General features: G+C 41.6%; 1 protein-coding gene across 1 annotated transcript; it reads right to left on the bottom strand.

The window, feature by feature from the left end:
* Positions 1-142: 142 nt before the first annotated feature.
* PWP1 (PWP1 homolog, endonuclein) lies at positions 143-16,400 on the bottom strand. The gene is made up of 15 exons (XM_082751838.1): positions 16,310-16,400; positions 16,105-16,163; positions 15,206-15,390; positions 14,681-14,766; positions 12,727-12,823; positions 12,039-12,149; positions 11,216-11,346; positions 9,797-9,870; positions 7,703-7,799; positions 6,992-7,053; positions 5,191-5,302; positions 4,081-4,171; positions 3,074-3,195; positions 2,522-2,627; positions 143-1,761 (listed from the first exon to the last, which is right to left on the bottom strand). The coding sequence occupies exons 1-15, from the start codon at positions 16,373-16,375 to the stop codon at positions 1,646-1,648; spliced, it is 1,515 nt and encodes a 504-aa protein (XP_082607964.1). The 5' UTR covers positions 16,376-16,400; the 3' UTR covers positions 143-1,645.
* Positions 16,401-18,649: the final 2,249 nt, after the last annotated feature.

Below are 18,649 nucleotides of genomic sequence, written 5' to 3'. Positions count from 1 at the left end.
TGTTCTTCTGTAATACTTATGCATTCTGAACAAAACAGTGTTTTTTTTTTTATTAGAAAGGGGATTGCGTTGAGTGTATGAGGTGCCTGCTTGCAATCAACAATTCCTCCCTATGAAACAGAAAGCAACATCTAGAGCCAACGATACCCACAGGCAGAGCTAAAAAACTATTACCCTCAAAGAGTTTAACGTGAAGCATTTATTTCAAATGGAAGCTTTGAAAAACTTACAGCTTTTCAACGCAGAGCACGTAAGCAGAGGTGGTTCTGGCGCTTTTACCTCTTTGGCTTCACAAACACAGTTGTTTGTGAGACCCTTTTGTAGCCGAATTGGATTTAGATGCAGGCACTTACTTGGAGGAATGGAACAGAAACCTACAGCCCTGCTTTTTCCCAGGTGCAGCCTGTACTGATTAATTTCTCTGCTTTACCTCCTCAGAATCAGTTCCAGTGAGCTAGGATGGAAAGCAGCAGTACCAGCGTGTCAGCTGTGTGCACAGACACCACAGCTGCTTTGACAGCACTTGTTTGAACACCCAGGGCATTTCTGCCGCAGCAGTGCTTTAGCAGACGCCTTCTGGAAGGTGGAGAGGGAAGCACTTCACAGGAGGCTGAGCATCATTTAGCTTCTGGCCTACGGGAAGGCACTTGGTGCTTGTTTTAAAGGCGAGGAACCTTGATGAGGTTCCTGCTGTTACCAATGAATTCAGTCAGTGGTTAGGCTGACACTCGGGGTTCCTCTGGGCCTTCAGGTTTCAGGCAGAAACGCCTGCGAGGGGTTAAGAACACAAGCAGGTGAAATGGATAGCAGTGACAGCGACCAGCTGAGATCCCTGCTCCCACTTTGCACCCTGACAGCCTCTTACCCTCTTCTGAACAGTAGCTCCTTATTTCAATTCAAATTCTTTTTACAGATATCACATTTGGACTTTAAAATAAACGAACAAAAACCGTATCAGCAGCACACGTGCAACATCAGTAAGATTCAGGTGCTGTGGAACCAGGGAAAATAAATCCTTGATCTTGATGGGAAGGAGCAGGGATATTTCTGGTTTGATATTGGTGATTGGAGGTGTTACATTCCACAATTCTACTCAGGGACTTCAACTTACTATTCAAGAAATACTCTCTCATACATAACTTTAAAAAAAAAAAATCTTTAAAACTTAAAATCTGTATTAGAAATCTGTAAGTCCAGTCTCCAGGATAAATCATCTGAGTATTTACACTTGCCCTTTCTTTCAGCATTTGTCTGACGTGACACAACTGTTGACCGAAGTACTGTTCCTTATGCCATTACACGTTCTTTACCCCTTTTGCAGTATCTGACAAACTTCTGAGAGCAGCAGAACGCTTTTCTGGTGACAATCTCATATCTCAACTCCACACACAGCAGCCCCTAATTCAGGAATCATAATCTCAGGCCCACGGAAGTCATTCAGTCTTTCAAAGCTGGTGATAGAGGCAGAAACTCGGAACTCCTGACAAGAGCTAAACCACATGACCACGTTTCTTTGAGATGAAGAAGCCTGCAGATCGCATGACACCAATCATTTCTACGAAATTTCTATTTCCAAACAGGGGAATTTGTAAAATACACGAGCTGTAGTCCCTTTAATTACTTTGGTTTTGTGAGCTTTGGTCCATCACGATTCCATGGCTGTCTCTGAGTTGTTGCTGCGACTGCTGGCCAAGGAGCTGCAAGCTGCGGAGTTTGCACCAGCCAGAACAAGTCTCTCTCTGTTGCCAAAAACTTCATTCACTGCAACACAGGTAAGAGATTGTGTACATGTTACTTCCCAGAGAGAAGAGCACTGCAGCAAGTATCCAGCATGGCAAACAAACAGAATGGAAATCCTAACCTGATGCAGTTTCAAAGCTTTCCCCCATTACTCAGAGTAGAGATTTTAAGCTTACATATCAGAACGATTCACCTCCCATGCGTGACTAAAATCACAAGTGGTGTTATTTTCTCCCCCAGAGAATCTCTACATGTTTCCCTATGCATAATTCCTTTACTCGAGTACTGTGAAATGGATGAGTTTTGTAGAGCAAAACAAGTTAAATTATTTATTTCTGCTTTCAGTCTCTAGTTTCCACCAAGCTCTTAAAATCCTTCTCAAAACAAACAAACACATTTTTGAGTTATATGCAACTAAGACAACTGATCAAAACCAGTTCTCAGCTTTACTCCTACAGGTACTCAGGAATGTGGCACTCTTTTCTTTACGTTCCTCGTGTAAACAAATACGACATAGGTATTATAAGAGATTAGGTCTTACACTTCAGCTACAAGAAAATAATTCATGGCAAACACAGTTCTCCAAGATAGAAAAAAAAAAAACAACAAAAAAACACATCACATTTTTAAGCTGAAAGTGTGAAAACATCCAGTCTTTGAGTACTTTGTTAAAAATGTTAACCTACAGTTTCTCTCACAACCATATGACATTATTGTATATACAAATACACTCGGAGGGCCAGGGAGAGAACATCAAGATTCCAGAATGTAAGAATGTTACCTGCAGAAATGGTGCTTATATCCCAAACACGCAACCCTTCTCGCTCTCCTCCGAAGGCAAAAACAAATGGTAAGTCAGGGCAGCAAGCTGCACAGAAGAGAACGCCCTGGGAAGGACAAAGAAAGACTTTATTTATTTTAATATCAAAACAATTTTACCATCTGCAAATACTTTCACCAGGCAAGTTTTAACGAATGTAAGCTCTCTGTTTCTTGAAACTTAAAATTTTGTAAAGACACAAAATTAAAGAGCTGTTAATTACAAGTAATAAATCACATCTTCATCTTGAACCCAGCAAATACACACTGGAGTACCCATAGTTCTGCTCCAGAACATGGTATCTAATTTTCAAGTCTAAGGCTTTGAAGCAGTCTGGCAATTACATCTTGAATTGAATACTGCACTGTAACGAGAACGATTTACAAAGAATACACAGATGGGATTATTTTTTTTCCCCTAAAAGATGTTACGTAAAACAAGACTCAAGTTAGAAAACAGATTCAGCAGACAGTTTATATAAAAACCTTTTTGGAACCAAGAAATGAAAGTTACCATTTTCATATCCCTGGAATGGATTAAACTTGGTTTGTCTCCCAGGATATCCCAGATTTTCACATATTTGTCTGCAGATGATGTCACAAGGCACCCTTTGACCTGACTGCTCAGCTGTAGCCCTGGAAGATTAAGAAAGTGATTGTGTGATGCTCTCACAGTGATGCTATTTCAGAGATGAAGATACATTTTGAAGTGAAATCACAGGGACAAACCTAATGTTCTCCACACACTAAGCTCTGTTCCAGCAAAAAGATGCAAATAGTTATTAACAGCTTTATGTTACCACTGCTCCCTACCCTGAGAGAAGTAACAATCTTTTGAGAGCAAACTAACTTCATGTAGGTCTATTTTGTTTCCCAATGTAGTGACAGTAGCAGTACAAAGTTGTACTGTACGAAGTTCTTACTTCACACAACCTGACTTCCCCCAGTAGTTTTTTTCCTTCATTTGCCAAGCACCATCTCTGTAGCTATCCAAGACAACAGGACATATTCATACTCATATCATCTCATTTTAGGCACTTAATCAGGTGCTTCAAGTTGTGTTTTTGAAGCTCCTATACTGGTCAAATGATCAAAGTAGCCTAGAGCAGAGCAGGTGAAAACCTTCCCATGGGCCATACCCAGGTCACCACCAGACTGAATGTTGGTATAAAATAATTATGGATGCAGAAGGCAAACATCACAGTTCTGGGCCTGATTCCATAGTGTCAGTCCTTCCTCACCCAAAAAGCACAGGGATTGTATCCCAAACGAACAGATCTGTTTTGACATGTTTATTCTTCACAGTATTTGCTGAGAAAAAAATCACTGTTTTTGAAGTCCTTCACTTACAGTGGCTTCTCAGCACAGACTGCTTCACGGTCCAGCTACTCTTGATAACTACACACAACCATTTTTTTGTTTTGTTAAGGAAGGATTCACTACCACCTCAGTCATATCAGTTGAAGACATCTTCCAATAAGCCCTACCACTGGGAACAAACACGATACACGCTCAACTTACCTGATACCTCTTCCTCATGAGCCTTCAGAGTGAACAGCGGCTTATCAGAGCGAGCATCCAGACAGTACACAAAGCCATCCTCTGTGCTTGCCTAGGGAAACCACCACACTTTAAAAACAAGCAGCTGTAGCCATTCATTTGAAGAAAGCTTCTATGACATAACACCCACCCTCTGTTAAATCCCTGTAGTCTGGGACAGACTTACAGTGCTTCTCTGTCAGGCGTGTAACACACAGTTCTGCACTTCCCAGGTCAGACTCCGCAGACCTGGTGCCTGAGCTGTTCCACATACCTGAACTACACTGCACTGACATATGTGGAAGACATAATCCCGTACAAATTTCTTCACTGTATTTTGAATTGAAGACAGTTACATTGCTAAGGCTGGCTGTAACGCTAGGCAATGAAATACACAGCCCTTCATCACTAAACCAAGAGTTCAAACTTTCTGGAGCCACCCAGCAGCTGTCCAGTAGAGCTGTGCAAAGTTAGTGTGACTATACTGAGGGAGATCTACATGGCAAACCCAACAGAACTGAGCAGCTGCTTTTGTGGGCTGTATACACAAAGCAACAGAGAATGAGGCAGGTAACAGAGATATCAAAGAGGATTTGTTTTTAAATTCTGTTCAAAAGCTTTATTGTAAAAATCTTGATAAAAAACAAGCTACTTTTACTTTATACCAGGTAAGAGAAGAGTGCCCTCTAGTGCTGATGTGAAACACTGAATTAGCATTCAGGATCTTAACTGTAATTAGCTACTTCTCAGCTGCATTTGCCTCACTGTATGAAACATAACATTAACTACGCACAAGACAATATATCCCAGGCACTGAATGCTATGACAACATAGCAAAGATGGCATGAAAAAGGATCGGCATCAATTGAGTTCACACAGTCACAATGAGAAGATACCAAATAAGTAACTGATTTCTACACATATGTTGCAAAATCTACCTAAGAACAACTTCTGGCATGTTGCGTTTTGAAATAAGCAATGCTGACAGCCCAACTCCCCATCAGCTCTGTTATCTGATTCAGAAACACAAACACAAAAATACAGGCTAAACAAAACAGCCAACAGGCCAAGAAGAGAAGTGTATATACTCACTAAGAAATTACAAGGTGAAAAATGATTCCAAGTTACTCTTTCAACCTGACCGCTAAACCGCCAGATTCGATGGTTATCCTGTGGGCTTCTGCAATCATACAGCACGGCTGATCTATCAGGAAAACGGATAGGAAGGGGAAAAAAATTCAAAAATTAAAACGGAAACTACTTCAGTACTTAGTCTTTAAATAACAGATGCTGAAAACCTCTCAGATAAGCACAAGCTTTTTACGTAAGCTTCACAGTTGCACCTTGGTTACATTCAGTGGGGCTATGGGAGACTAAGCAAACAGAGCCCAAACTTGCTCAATACATTAGGTTCTTATTATACAGGAAATCATAATATGTATCACTGAATTATCACATATTGACTTAATTAAAGTCAACTAATTCTTGTGCAAAAATAATGCCCTAATTCAGAAACCGATGTCTGATACATATAAATTTTCAAACATGCTTTAACCAAAATAAATAAAGGTAAATTTGGTTAGGTAACTGCTACTCTGAAAAGGGGAAGGAATAGATGGGCGTTAGTTCGAATCCTTTGGGATTCTTTACAGACACCTGCTCAGGCAAGTGGTGGCAGAATCTGTCCAAACCATAAAAGCTCCTGGATGCAAGCACAAGAAAGGAGCAATACTGCGACTCTTGCAACATCTCACTGCAATCAACATCCACAATGTAACTCATTCCCACTCTACCTTTAATTAAAGACAAAGAAACGTGAGATCTAGTTTTCTCAGTTCCTCTACCAGGCATTTTCTAAAGCTGTTTTAGTGCATACAGAATTTTTTATGGTCTATTTTCCAGGTTTTGAAAGCATCTGCCATCATTCACTGAATTGCCTGCAGTCCTTGGATGCTTTACAAGAGAAATCCACAGAGGCAGTGTACTAGTTTATGGACAATATACTGGTTTATAGGTGTGCATGGGATAAAAGGGGTAGCTAAAAAGGAATTGAGAAGCTGAAAAAAGTCCAAACGCTGAGACCATATTTTTATGGAAGAAAATAGAGGGGAAGAAAGTAGACAGAAGCAGGTTCCCAACAACAACGCAAGGTTTTTCTCCAATACTTTTACTTAAGCAGACGTAGCAAGAGCATAATACAAGCCAGAGAACATAAAGGCTTGGCCAAACACCAATGAGTTTTTAAATACATTAACACAAGGCAAAGCCTTAAAAGCAGAATAAAAATTAATTTAAAATAAAACTCATGGTTATAGCACAAAATTTAAAAGTTATCCCTGTGAGATTAGAGAACAGAGAACTTTTTTTTAGGTGGCAAAACTTGTAAGTATCTAGTCCAAGTGAGCAGACAAACCATTTCACAGCAACTCCAGGCTGCAATTACAGGACTGCCTGTTAAGTTTTGGCCATGGCGTGCCTGTCAACAGGGGCTATGCAGAGCTGACTGGGACCTGAAAGCCCTTTATATCTCCAGTCTGATCTTACAGTTTGGAAAAACACAGATAAGTTTTAGCAGGGATGAGCAGTGGCACACTCCTAATGCAGAAAATGCCAAAATGCCAAATTATGAAATAAATTCAGTTTGGAGCGGACACCTGGCACAGGAAATTACAGTCCAGATGGTTAAAAGATTTAGCTAAGCTGAGAAAGAGGTAAGGAAAGCTGCATTTTGGCCACGTACAAACCTGGCTACTTTAATGGAAAAAAAATAATAACCTTACTAAAATTTGGCAGTGCTACAAGCAAATGGAAAAAAAAAAAAGAAAATGTGAGACTTCATTCAATATTAATAGCCATCCTAAGTGTAACATTTGAAAATATTACCCTGACTTACTTATCGTAAGATCCAGAAATAAGGGTCTGAGTTTCAAATGGATGAAATTGCAAAGTCTGGACCTAGATAACATGAGATTTCATTAAAAAAATAACAAGTATTAAGATAATACACAGAGACTTTCTTTGAACAGACATAGTAGACACACACACACAAAAAAAAAAAAAAAAAAAAAAAACACACAACGTCCCAGCACTTTCACCAAAAGAAACAAGATGATTAGTTCATTTCTGATGTACCTATCACTCTACATATATACATTTTCTAAATTATACATTTTGGTAAAATTTATTTAAAGCTTTCTTACCTAGAACACACTGTAAACAGCACTTGTTTCCTTACACAAGGCTTACAGTTTGACTTATGTTCAGAGAGCTACTTTTTGTAGCTTATAGGAGCACAATCAGATTCCCAACCTTCAGGGCTTTTATACAAAAGGTGTTTAAAAAAGCAAACAAGCAAACAAACAACAAAAGCCTACTGCAAGTCTTCCCAAAACTTCCTTAAGGATAAGTAAAGTAACACTTCTAAAATCAGACACAATGTCGTCTGCAAAAGCAACTAATTCAGAAATCTAAAGAATTCTGCACAGTTGGCTGGAAAATTATAGAACTGTTGTTCTAAGGGTTTGCTACCAAGCAGCTAGTGAAAAACTGCAGTATTTTTCTCTCTGTTTTTCACAGTGGAAGACACGTAGCAATTACTACATACCTTGTCTGTGTGTAGCGTCAGGCTGGCTGCGGCCTTACCCACGGACATATCCCACAAAATCACAGTGCTGTCAGCAGAGGCACTTGCTAAAACGTTCCTGATAATGCATCAAAAGTTAAGTTTAAAAAAAAAATCTTTATGTGGATACAAATTAATAGTGGTCAAAAATCCTAAATACATACAGAGCCTGATTAAGCACGCTGGTCTATGGTCTATATATCTCAAACCTAAGGGATAACTTCCCTGAAGGTAATTCTAAGTTACAAGGAAAGACTACAAACAGACCGTGTTATTTTAGTAAAATATTATAACACTGACATTTTTGCTTGCACTTCCTCCCCACACCACTTAAAAATATCACTTAATGGAAGACTTTCTGAGCAAAGTAAAGTGAGAAAGGCTTCTAGGTACTTTGTTTCCTTTAACAAAAAGAGTTTTTTTTAAATGTTACCTACACAGCTTCCGTTTGTCAGCATATACCTACAACTAAGAGTCAGACAAACCTATTTTTAACTAAATACTTTGCTCTCTGGTATCTGAGTGTTTATATAACTAATAAAGACCCAACACTGTATGCCCATCCTACAATGTTCACAGGAACCACTAACATTTAACAGTTAGTTTACAGACCCCACATTTCAACTTAAATTTGATCAACTGCGTCAATAGCAATAAAAGTTTTGAAGTTTAATCAGAAGGAACTTAAAACATTCCTAAAGCTTGTCAAATACACACTACAGCCACTGCCACTGCACTTAAAAAACAGATCTATAACCTCAACGTGCTGCTTCTGCTTGAAACAGCTCTTCTCCCACGTTCCCCCCTGCAAGGAAGTGTTTCTGACTGAGAGACCTAGCAGTCTTCTGGAAAAACTGTTCTCCCAAACAATGTTTCAAGAAAAAGTTACAAAAATGCATAGTGAAGGCTATGAGAATATTTTACATGAATGTAAGTACCATTAAGACCTACAGGCAGACAGTTATTTATAGAGAGCTGTCACAGCATGTCTTGCTTAAAGAAAAAAAAAAAAAAAGCATTCAAATATAAGCTGCTGCAAGGAGTTCTTTGTTTTATAAGCCTCCCATTTCAAAGGCTGCTTTAACTTCTTGAAAGATCTATTGGTATCAGTGTGTTCATAACTCTGTACACTACTGAATTATACATTCTAGACACTTTAATTCTTGCAGCTGTAATTTTTGTGATTTGTCTCCATATTAGCACAAAACAATCATTGTGAGCTAATATGAAAGTTAGTCTTTTGTCAGATGGGCAGAATGAACAATAACTTAACGCACTCTGCTCCTATGTATAATTTAAGAACAACAGACTGCACTGTAAATTAAGGGTGAAGCCTATGCATGTTTATTGTATGTCTATGTGGGTGTTTCCTCCTTTGTCTAAATAACAAGGAACTTTAAGTAAATGCTGATACCTGCTGATCAGGAGTACGCAGAATTGACTACGTGCATCTTCAGAGACATTTATGACAGCAGGAAAAAAAAAATTATCAGTCTCTATCTGACTGGTACAGTTGCAAGGCCCATTCTGAGGATCCTTTGACAGCTGAATTGTTCAAAACCACCTAAGCAATAACAACAAGTGGCATCTTTATTTCAGTCAGCACATCGCCCTTGACCTCTCCCCCAGGATGGGCCAGCTTTGTATTGCTTCAATAGCACCACTTTATTGCTAGCGCATTCAGGCAACAGAGAATTCCCAAAAGCCAGAGTCATTTCTACAGCTGTGCTATCAGGGCTTTCACACTGGTTTCTGTTCACAGCGCTAGGGCAAAAGGCAGAGGAGAAAGGAAAAAAAAAAATCAGATCAGGGCAAACCTTGTGCTATTCCAATTTGTCCATCTGACCTAAATGTAGCTGATTTATTGAACGGCTTGGACACACCTTAGCCCCGCCTTCTCCTGGACAACTTGCAAATAAAAATGTGTAAAAATAAAAAATCATTTTTGAGAAATGATTCATTTCAGCACTGCTTTCAAGTTCAGTGTTATATTGCAAAAGATTTTGTGGGGAAAAAATCTGCCTAATTCAGTATTCCGATTTGTATCCATCCATTGCTATTCAAGTACTCTTTTACCTGCTTTGTTTGTTCCATGAAAGATCAAGCACAGCATCGGTATGTCCTTCCACCGTTCCTTCTGCAGACAAATTCTGTATGTGCAGATACAACATAAACAGGCTTTAGAATGCTACACCTTCAAAGGAAATCAAACATTAATGGGAATTCCTGAAATGCCCTCACAAATAACCATATTTTCTCTCACTTGCTGCAACAAGGCTTTCGATAGCACTGCAGCACCTGCACTTTTCCTACACCAAGTCTCCTGCTCCATCCACAGCAGGCGAGCTTACAGAACCAGTAACTCCCTTCAGGCTATAGAAGAAATTTCATTTTCACCAGCTAATGTGCAGCTCCTTCAACTTTTTTCTAAACGCTGCTGGCAGTTTCCTCTCTCCCCTCCTAATCAACTGCACTTTTGGCCCTTGTAATTGCCAGCTCCTGCAAATTCTAATTTAAAGTGGTTAAGCTTCGAAGGAGTCTCCCAGCACAGCAACAGGAAACCTATAAGTCACCCCACTCTCTTCTACATACACAGAACATCCATACACAGAGCAACCAGCTTTTCAAACTGAGGTAAAATTTATGAATGATTACCTTCAAAAGCAATTTTAGTAACTCAAGGATTTTCAGAAGCAAGTTTCAAAGAACAAATTCCCTCTCTAGGGGTATTTTTTTCCTATTGTTTTTAAAATAAGAAGGTTTGAGAGCTCAGGAAGTAAAACACCTTCCCAACTACACAGTTGTAGAGTGGGTTCTTCAACTGATTGACACTGAAGTGCCCCTTTGAGAAACCAAGATTAGCTGTACATCAAAAGTTCACATCTATATTACTTTAAAAGAATCTTTAAGTAATTCATGAAGCATCTACCATAAATAAAGTCTATAAGATTTAAGTTATGCTATCTTCTATATTTGCTCTACATCCCCAAGAATTTGGACAAATCACCAAGGCACATTCAGGTCTACAACACGGGTAGGATTCAGATCACAGAACTTGGCATCGAGTCGAAACCTACGCCTTACTCTTTGGTAATTAAGGTTTTCTCCGCAGTCCACTAAAAGCAACTCAGTCATTCTCTGGGTGTGTCTCTATGCATTCACCCTAGATAATCTTGATGACTACCTTAAAACATGCTTCAGTTCTAGATGGATAAAGCTAACAGAGGTGAATCCTGACTAACAGTGTTTTATTAGAGTAAACCTTGTCCTTTATTTCTCAATGCCTTATCAACTCTCTAAGTCATGGGAAAACAGCAGTTTCAGCCTCCTGTATGCTACCCTAACATTACTTGCTGTAACCTGTCTAGACACCATCTTTCAACACGACAGTGGGAATTAAACCAGACTACCTATGGCTTTATTTTTTCATTGTAGGAAAGAAGTAATAACAACATTATCCTTACTTTATGTTTCTTCCATTTAACCAATACTTACTTTTTTTCCTTTCTTTTTCTTCTTTTTCTCTTTCTTGTTGCCAAGAGAAAAGACTGGTTCTAAGCAGTCCACTATATCAAGGTCCCAAACATCAATAACCGGGGTCATGTTACCCACTGCAACGTAATTTCCTACAGAGAAAAATGCAAAGGCAACCACTTTTAGTTACAAAAACAGTGCATCTGGCAACCCAGATGTTGCTGCTTTCTTTGATTAGGTAAAATTTATGTTTACATGCCAGATTTTTCTATTTGAACGGTTTTGATGATTACAACTGACAAGAAGTGGTTTAAAAATACTGGCAGCAGATGTTGCCAGAAAATTTTGACTTGCTCTTTAGTACTCTTCCCCTTGAATACAAGTAACTTTTTGAAGAAGACATATAAAGCACCACATGTAAGGAAAACAAAAAAAAACAAACTCTATGTGAGATGGAAAAAGTCTGTAAAAACAGGAAAAGGGTTACTAAAAACATCAGTATATATAAATCCAATTGTGTTTTAAAGTTAACCAACTGCATTGGCTGTAATGAATTTAAACATTTTACAAATGTAAAAAAAAAAAATAATAACAGACTAGAGAAGAGCTTGTTTTGGTCTGCTAATTAACAATAACTATTTCTAATTAAACCAGTATTTTAGTCACATGACTTGTTAGGCCAGCAGCACCAAGATTAAAACTGTTATACAGTTTTTCCCTCTTAGCATCTTGGGTTTATTTCTTAGTCCCACTGGAGAAAACTACCTAGTGACAACATGACAGTAACATACTTTTCAAGTAAAAATACTCTTACTTGACAATTTCAGTATCCTTTGTCATTTACCTGATGATTCATCAGGATTAGGATCAAAATTCAACCACTCCAAACTTAGAGGGTACGCGGGCAAGATAATATCATGATGTACATAAAATGAGTCTTCTTCGTGATTATAAACTGGAAAAGAATTAGAGATATACGTGACATAAATGAAGAGGAAAACCACACAACTTATAGTTCACCTCTATAGAAGGAAGATGTGGCAAATACTAAACTCCCAAGGTGATCTGGAATGCAAATTTGCAATGTGTTCAGAGTTTCAACGTAAAGGCCAGAGCCTCCAAATACTTACGTTATGGCTCACAAAATTATACGTAACGAACTAACATTCTCCTGCGTACTTGAGATAAGGAAGTGACAAGTTCAGCAAAATGTAAAGTTTGTTCCTAGCTTTCCATACTACTTTATAAGAATCACTTCAAAATAAATACTCTGTACTCACACGTTTTCTACATGAGGAGACTTTAACGATGGTTTAAAACATTAATTTTACAGAATCAATAATTAAAAAACGGAAATAAGTCTAGATTCAGTCACAGGGGAAATCAGGGTAAAAGACAGTTTTCACACAGTAGGAAGCTGAAGACTCCAAAAAACAACCCCCACTCCTTGTTCTACACAGCCATACGGAACAAACAGGCTAGGCAAAACCTATTTCCTAGCTTCATTGTAAGGAACAAATCCTGTTACTTACCATGGACCTCCAAACTACAGTAGTCTTTATCAACTCTGCCACAAAGGACAAGATTGTCACTGGATTTAATCAAAAAGTCTTCCTGTTCATATTGATCCTGAACAGTGAAAAGGAGAGGACAACAGACGTTAGCAAGGCACGTACACACACACACACACACGACTGCACAAGTACAAAAGGCTGAATCAGTAATGTTTTCTAACCAGAGCTGAAAACACTTGAAAACCAGCACCCTGTAGCCCACCCACACACAAAAAAATAAAAATCTTCTGATGGTATATGCAAAAAGGCAGGAACCAGGCTCCATTGTGGGGATACTGAGTAGCTGTTCTGCAGGCTGAAGGAGCGTTTATGCGGACCTAGCTGGATTTAGAGAAATGTTTAATTACTAAACATGAAACCATCTCTTGAGGCTACCACGATGCAACCCATTGCTGAAAAGAAAATCACCACCAGAGGCCCACATTTGTATCTTATTTCCCTTGGGCTCTCAAGCCTGGGGCATTTATATAATGTAACACAGTTTCACACAATAAGCACACTGTGGCTGCTCTTCACACACACAGGAAGCAATTCCGAGAGCATTACAGCGCTGTCCACTTTCTGGAAAATATTTCCAGAAAAGCACTGCCTGCAGCTATACTGGGCATTGAGCTGCACCAGAACAGATGTAGCCTCCATCCAATTTCCATTGTTACCGAGGAATGGAAGGCATTCCGGGAATTTTTGTGAGTGGAAAACTAAAAACTGTACATAAAAGTCAGTAAACTTGCACAGACCACCGCCCTTCAAATATACAACACATACAGGACCTTTTGGCTTTCATGTTGCAAGCTTTTAATAACTTCTTTTTTATTCACTCCAAGCATTTTTTCAATATTTGAATTCTACTGGGTATTGCAATGCTTTGAGTTAGTCAAGTTAATGCTGTGCAGTGCTTGGTCTTCAACAGCAGTGGTAATAAACACCAATAATAAACTGCATGCTGGAGAGTACTAAAAAGAATTCAGAACCCATGGAAAGGATTTGAGCATAGAGGGATGAGAAAAGGGAGCTCCCCTTTTCTCTATCTGGAAGAAAGCCAGCTTTTCTGACACAGAATAAATAGGATCATGGAATATCCCAGGTTGGAAGGGACCCACGTAGCTCGTATTCTCCCAGTGCAGGTATCACTGACTACAAAATCCCTTTCAAAGCATTTATCTTCTCTGCTGGTACATGCGATCAAGAAAAATCATTAATGAGTCAATGGAACACACACAAAACATACAGCACCCCAAAATGCACATAGCAGGTGAACTTGTTTTAAAGATGCACATTTGCCTTCCTCCCTGAGCTCTGTTATGGTACGTGAAGCCACCACAACAACGTCTTGTGTGAGATCACACATTTGACAAGGGTCCCTTACAAACAAATTGGACGCCGTGGTAGGAGCCTACAGCTGCTCTTTTAATTTTGAAATCTTTGTAAAGAATCTAAAATAGTACAGAAACTACAGCTACCAGAAAAAAATCAGAACCTTTATGCTTAGAAAAGGTCTCAAAAATTCACCTACTCCATCCCCCTGCCCCAGATGATCGCAGTCCCTCCCTCCCTGCAGCTCTCTAGATTATATTGTCTCTTTGTTGTCTCAAATAACACTGGACGTGTTATTTCTTCAAGCACTTTCTGTGTCCGATCAGAGAGCTGACAAGCCACCTCCACGTACTGAAGCACACGTCCTAAATCATCAGCCAGTTCGCCTTAACATCTGACTTCAAGGTAAAAAGTGCACATCAAGGGGACGGTGCAAAGCAGCCTTAAAAGGAAAAAGTTCTGTCTGAGCAAAAACCTGACAAGCCTTTTAAATGTGCTGCAAGCACCTAAGACCCCAAGGCTGTCTGGCAGAGAATTAGACTTAAATGAATTCTAAGCTAATGCTGTTCAAAGTATTTAGCATTTGTATAGTACTTACAGTGCTTTTTAGAGTGATGTAAGGATCCTGATCATTGCTCCCATACACTGCCAGACCAGCTAAAGTCTCTCCCAGCTTTGTATCACCTAGATGGGAATTTCAGAACATATCTTACATGCGTCAACGACAGGTGAAGTTAGACACTTTTGTATCAGTACCTGTACTGCAAAAATACTAGGAATGGGCTAAATGAATTTCCAAGTTCCAAACCAAAAAGAAGAACCTCGGTAAGCTACATTGCTTATTGCTTTCAGGGACTCTGGCTGCAGTGCTCTGGCACTGCAGCAGGGGGAGTGAGAGCCTTTCCAACGCCGCTCAGCTCTAGCATCAGGGAGGAGGACACTAAACTGTTTCACTCACTAAATCACTTCCTAAACTGGGACGAGGAAATAATTCAACACGTGAGCTTCCAGCACTTGAAACAAAGCACTATAGTTTTAGGGTACTCATGCCTCATGTACTACAAGAAGTGAAAAAAAAGGGTCTTCATTTACAATGCATATCTGATACGGAAATTTCTCCTACCTGTGTCTTCTTCTTCATCATACTTATCCAAATCATATTCAGCCAGTTCATCATCAGTCAGCTTTTCAGCGTTTTCCTCCTGGTCGTCATTTTTAGGAGAAGACTCAGCTCTTTCAGCGGCGGCAACATCCATGCCATCTGCTGTCTGGCCCTGCTCATCTTCATCGCTATCATCAGCATCCTCCCTGTTCAAAGACAGACATCCCTTGAGGAAGCGACAAAGACTGAGCACTTCCAGGAAATCACTCAGCAGACTGGTAACAAGATTTCAGCATGCACAGTCCTGGCTGTTCACGTGAATCTCCAGTCTTTATATCAATAATTAGGAGACCTACTCATTCCTTTCCTGCCTTTTCCCTAAATAAGACGCTGTTGTTCTCAGGTTGCCAGAGAAAGTTTTATCTCGCACATTTTCCTTGCACATTTTTCCGACAAAGCGTGGGATAAGTTTTCTTTGGTGGAACTAAACTGAAGCGTGTCTAGATCTCTTTCTCCCGCCTTTCCTTGTGGATAATTCAGTTTCTGTAAACGTTTGCAAGGAACCCAGCAGAACTGGACGGCAGATGTGGACTGAGGACCTAATGGGGACACGCCAGGCCCCTCCTGCACATGCAGGCAGCAACCAGCCAAGGTGGCTCTCACGTGTGGCTGGACCTGGTGATCCTGGAGGCCTCCTCCAACCGCAGTGACCCTGTGATTTCCAACGCAAACCTCAGCTGCCTGTTTAGCAGACACACTTTGCCTGACAGTGCCAGAACTGGAAACGAGATAATTAAAGGTGCCAAACTGAAGCCTGATGGCCATCCCCTCGCTGAGGGCGCACTCAGCCCCTCACCCACCCCCCATAGAGCCATGATCGAGGCTGACCCCAACGTCAACCCCCCCCGTCCCCAGCTCACCTCAGCCGTTCGCGGGCCTCCCCGACGAGGCGCCGGAGCTCGTCGCGGCTCAGCTGCACCTGAGGGGGGACACGGGGCCGTTAGGGGGGCACCGTGAGGGACCGAGGGGACCGTGAGGGGGGACACCGAGGGGATTTGGGGGACTCCGAGGGGATTTGGGGGCGCTGAGGGGGTCCTGTCCCCGCTCCCCCCCCCCCCCCCCCACCTTGTCCGGCGTCTCCTTGGCAACGCCGCGCCGCACCCAGGCTGCGCACGGCACCGGGCAGCTCATGGCGGCGCCGCGTGCGGGGCCTGGCGCGCGCCGGTGACGTCACGGCGAGGGAGAGGGGGAGGGAGGGGTGGGTGGTGTCATCGCAGCGCGCCTCGGGAGGGGCAGAGGCGGGGAGGAGGGGCGGTGGGAGGGGAGGGTTTGTGTGTGTGTGGAGGGGGCTGTGGGGGGGGGGTGTTGGGGGTTAATTAGCGGGGGTGTGCAGGGATCTTGGTAATTGTTCGGTGCCCGGCTCGCCCTGCAGTGGGAGCATAGCCCAGAGGGGGCACACACGCGCCTCCACAAAGGGGGGAAGATGGGTCGGAAACAGCTCGCAGAGCCGCAGTTCCCAGTGAATAACTGTTCCTTTGAATCACAGAATCATTAGGGTTGGGAAAGCCCTCCAAGATCATCTGGTCCAGCCACCCCCCTTCCACCAATGTCACCCACTGACCATGTCCCCAAGCACCACGTCCAACCTTCCCTTGACCACCCCCAGGGACGGTGACTCCACCACCTCCCTGGGCAACCCCTCCCAGTGCTTGACCACTCTGCCCTGTTTCCTCTGGAGTTGTTTTGTGCCTGGAATCCCTCTCAGACCCATTTCTTAGCCTCTAATGAGCAGAGCTGAATTTCATTTTCTCCCGAGGCACCTCTGCAAAGTAAGGCAAGACTTGATAGCAGCGAGTTTCACTGTTTCAGTTTAGTCACCTATTCTGGTGGCAGAGCCTTCTGCCTGTCTGCTTGTCCAAAGTGAAAAGCACCAAAGCACTGTCCCTAATTCTGGATCTGCTTATGCAGAATTTGAGGCATATGACCCATCCCAACCTACCTGAGGAGACAAGTGCCAGGTAGTTCTCATCCATGTCTCATCATAATGGTTCAGCTGGGTGAAGGTACCTGGCTAAGCAGACTAAACTTTTATTCTGTCATGGACTTACCAAGTGAAGAAGAGCAGGGTCAGTCGGAAAAAAATGGCTCCTCTGAAAGGAAGGGTCAACTTCTTTTTTAGGGTATGTGTCAAGGTGCTTGGAGAGTATTACCCTTCATGCTAAGTAAGGGTGAAGGAGAGAGGAGACCTGAAGAGATACAGAAGCCACCAGTGCCAGTAAGCTTCCCAATAAGTATTTGAAAACTTGCAAAAAAAAGGGTGCTCCAGAGTCCAGGGCTCTGCAGAGACCTTGAAATATCTTGAAACTGTCAGAGACAGTGTAAGCATTTCTAATGTGGCAGCTGGAAGGTACTACAAGGCCATGAGAAGGTTCATACTGCAAATCCTACAGGCTGTAAGCAAGAAAACAAAGGGAATTTTATGTGTTTTGAGAGAAGTGATGCTGCAGGCTTGTTGCTGTGGTTCAGCTCACCTCTTCAGATGAGACAAGGGTAAAGGCATTGATACACTAACACTCAAAAAAAAAAAAAAAAAATCTTCTCTCAAATGAGCTGCAAAGTATGTGTTACAGTCCCAGAGATGCTGAACAGCTAAAAGGGGAGTCACAACATCAAGAAATCCTCTAACTTTGGACAGACATAAAGAAGGGCTTATGAGTGGCTTTGAAACACCAAGGGCAGCCACAAAAGTCCTCAAGGTTACCTTTTGATTCTCTGTTTGCATTCCCTAGGTATTGCTCTGAAATAAAGAGCATGAATCGGAGGAAACCAAAGGAAGATCAGATCCCAATAGGGCAGCATCTTGTCAGGGGAGACAACATACCCTGCTTGCACACGGCAGCATAGCCTGGAGGGAAGAACTCTCGTACTGATAGCTAGGCATAGGCAAGTTTTCAGGTGGTTGAAACAAGGCCGCTTTGGTTTTCTTTCATCCATGATCTCAAGGTGTTCTCTGGGAGATCACCAACTTCCCCGCTTTAGAAGATAAAGCATCCTTGTGCCAAGGCTTATTCTCCAAAATCTTAGGTTTTGCTTACCTTTACGGAATCAACTAGATCTGTTACTTATCCATTAACTTATTTCTTTATGGAGCATCTGTTTCCCCAAAACGTGCCCTGAGAATTTGGGAAAACTCTATCACCCCAGCACTAACTGCTGTAAGATACTGCTGGAGCCAACACAAAGGAAGAGGGAAATCCAGTCAGCGACCACTCGGCAAGCTGGAAGAAGGATGGCTGGGTGTGGAGAACAGTCACGTTTGTCCCCCAGTTGAGAAAAATGACTTTAAATGTATTGGTAGATATCCAGTAGAGGGGAAAAGGGTAGTGTGGGAGGTGAAGAACCAAGAAGGACAAGAGGGTAGGACACAGTCAGGGCCTTAGCAAGCCTCACACAGAAAATGGATGA

The sequence above is a fragment of the Aythya marila genome (assembly GCF_965140915.1).
Source record: "Aythya marila genome assembly, chromosome: 1".
NCBI classification, from domain to species: Eukaryota; Metazoa; Chordata; class Aves; order Anseriformes; family Anatidae; genus Aythya; species Aythya marila.
Note: the sequence above shows the minus strand (reverse complement) of the source record. Positions and strands in the feature narration are given on the sequence as shown.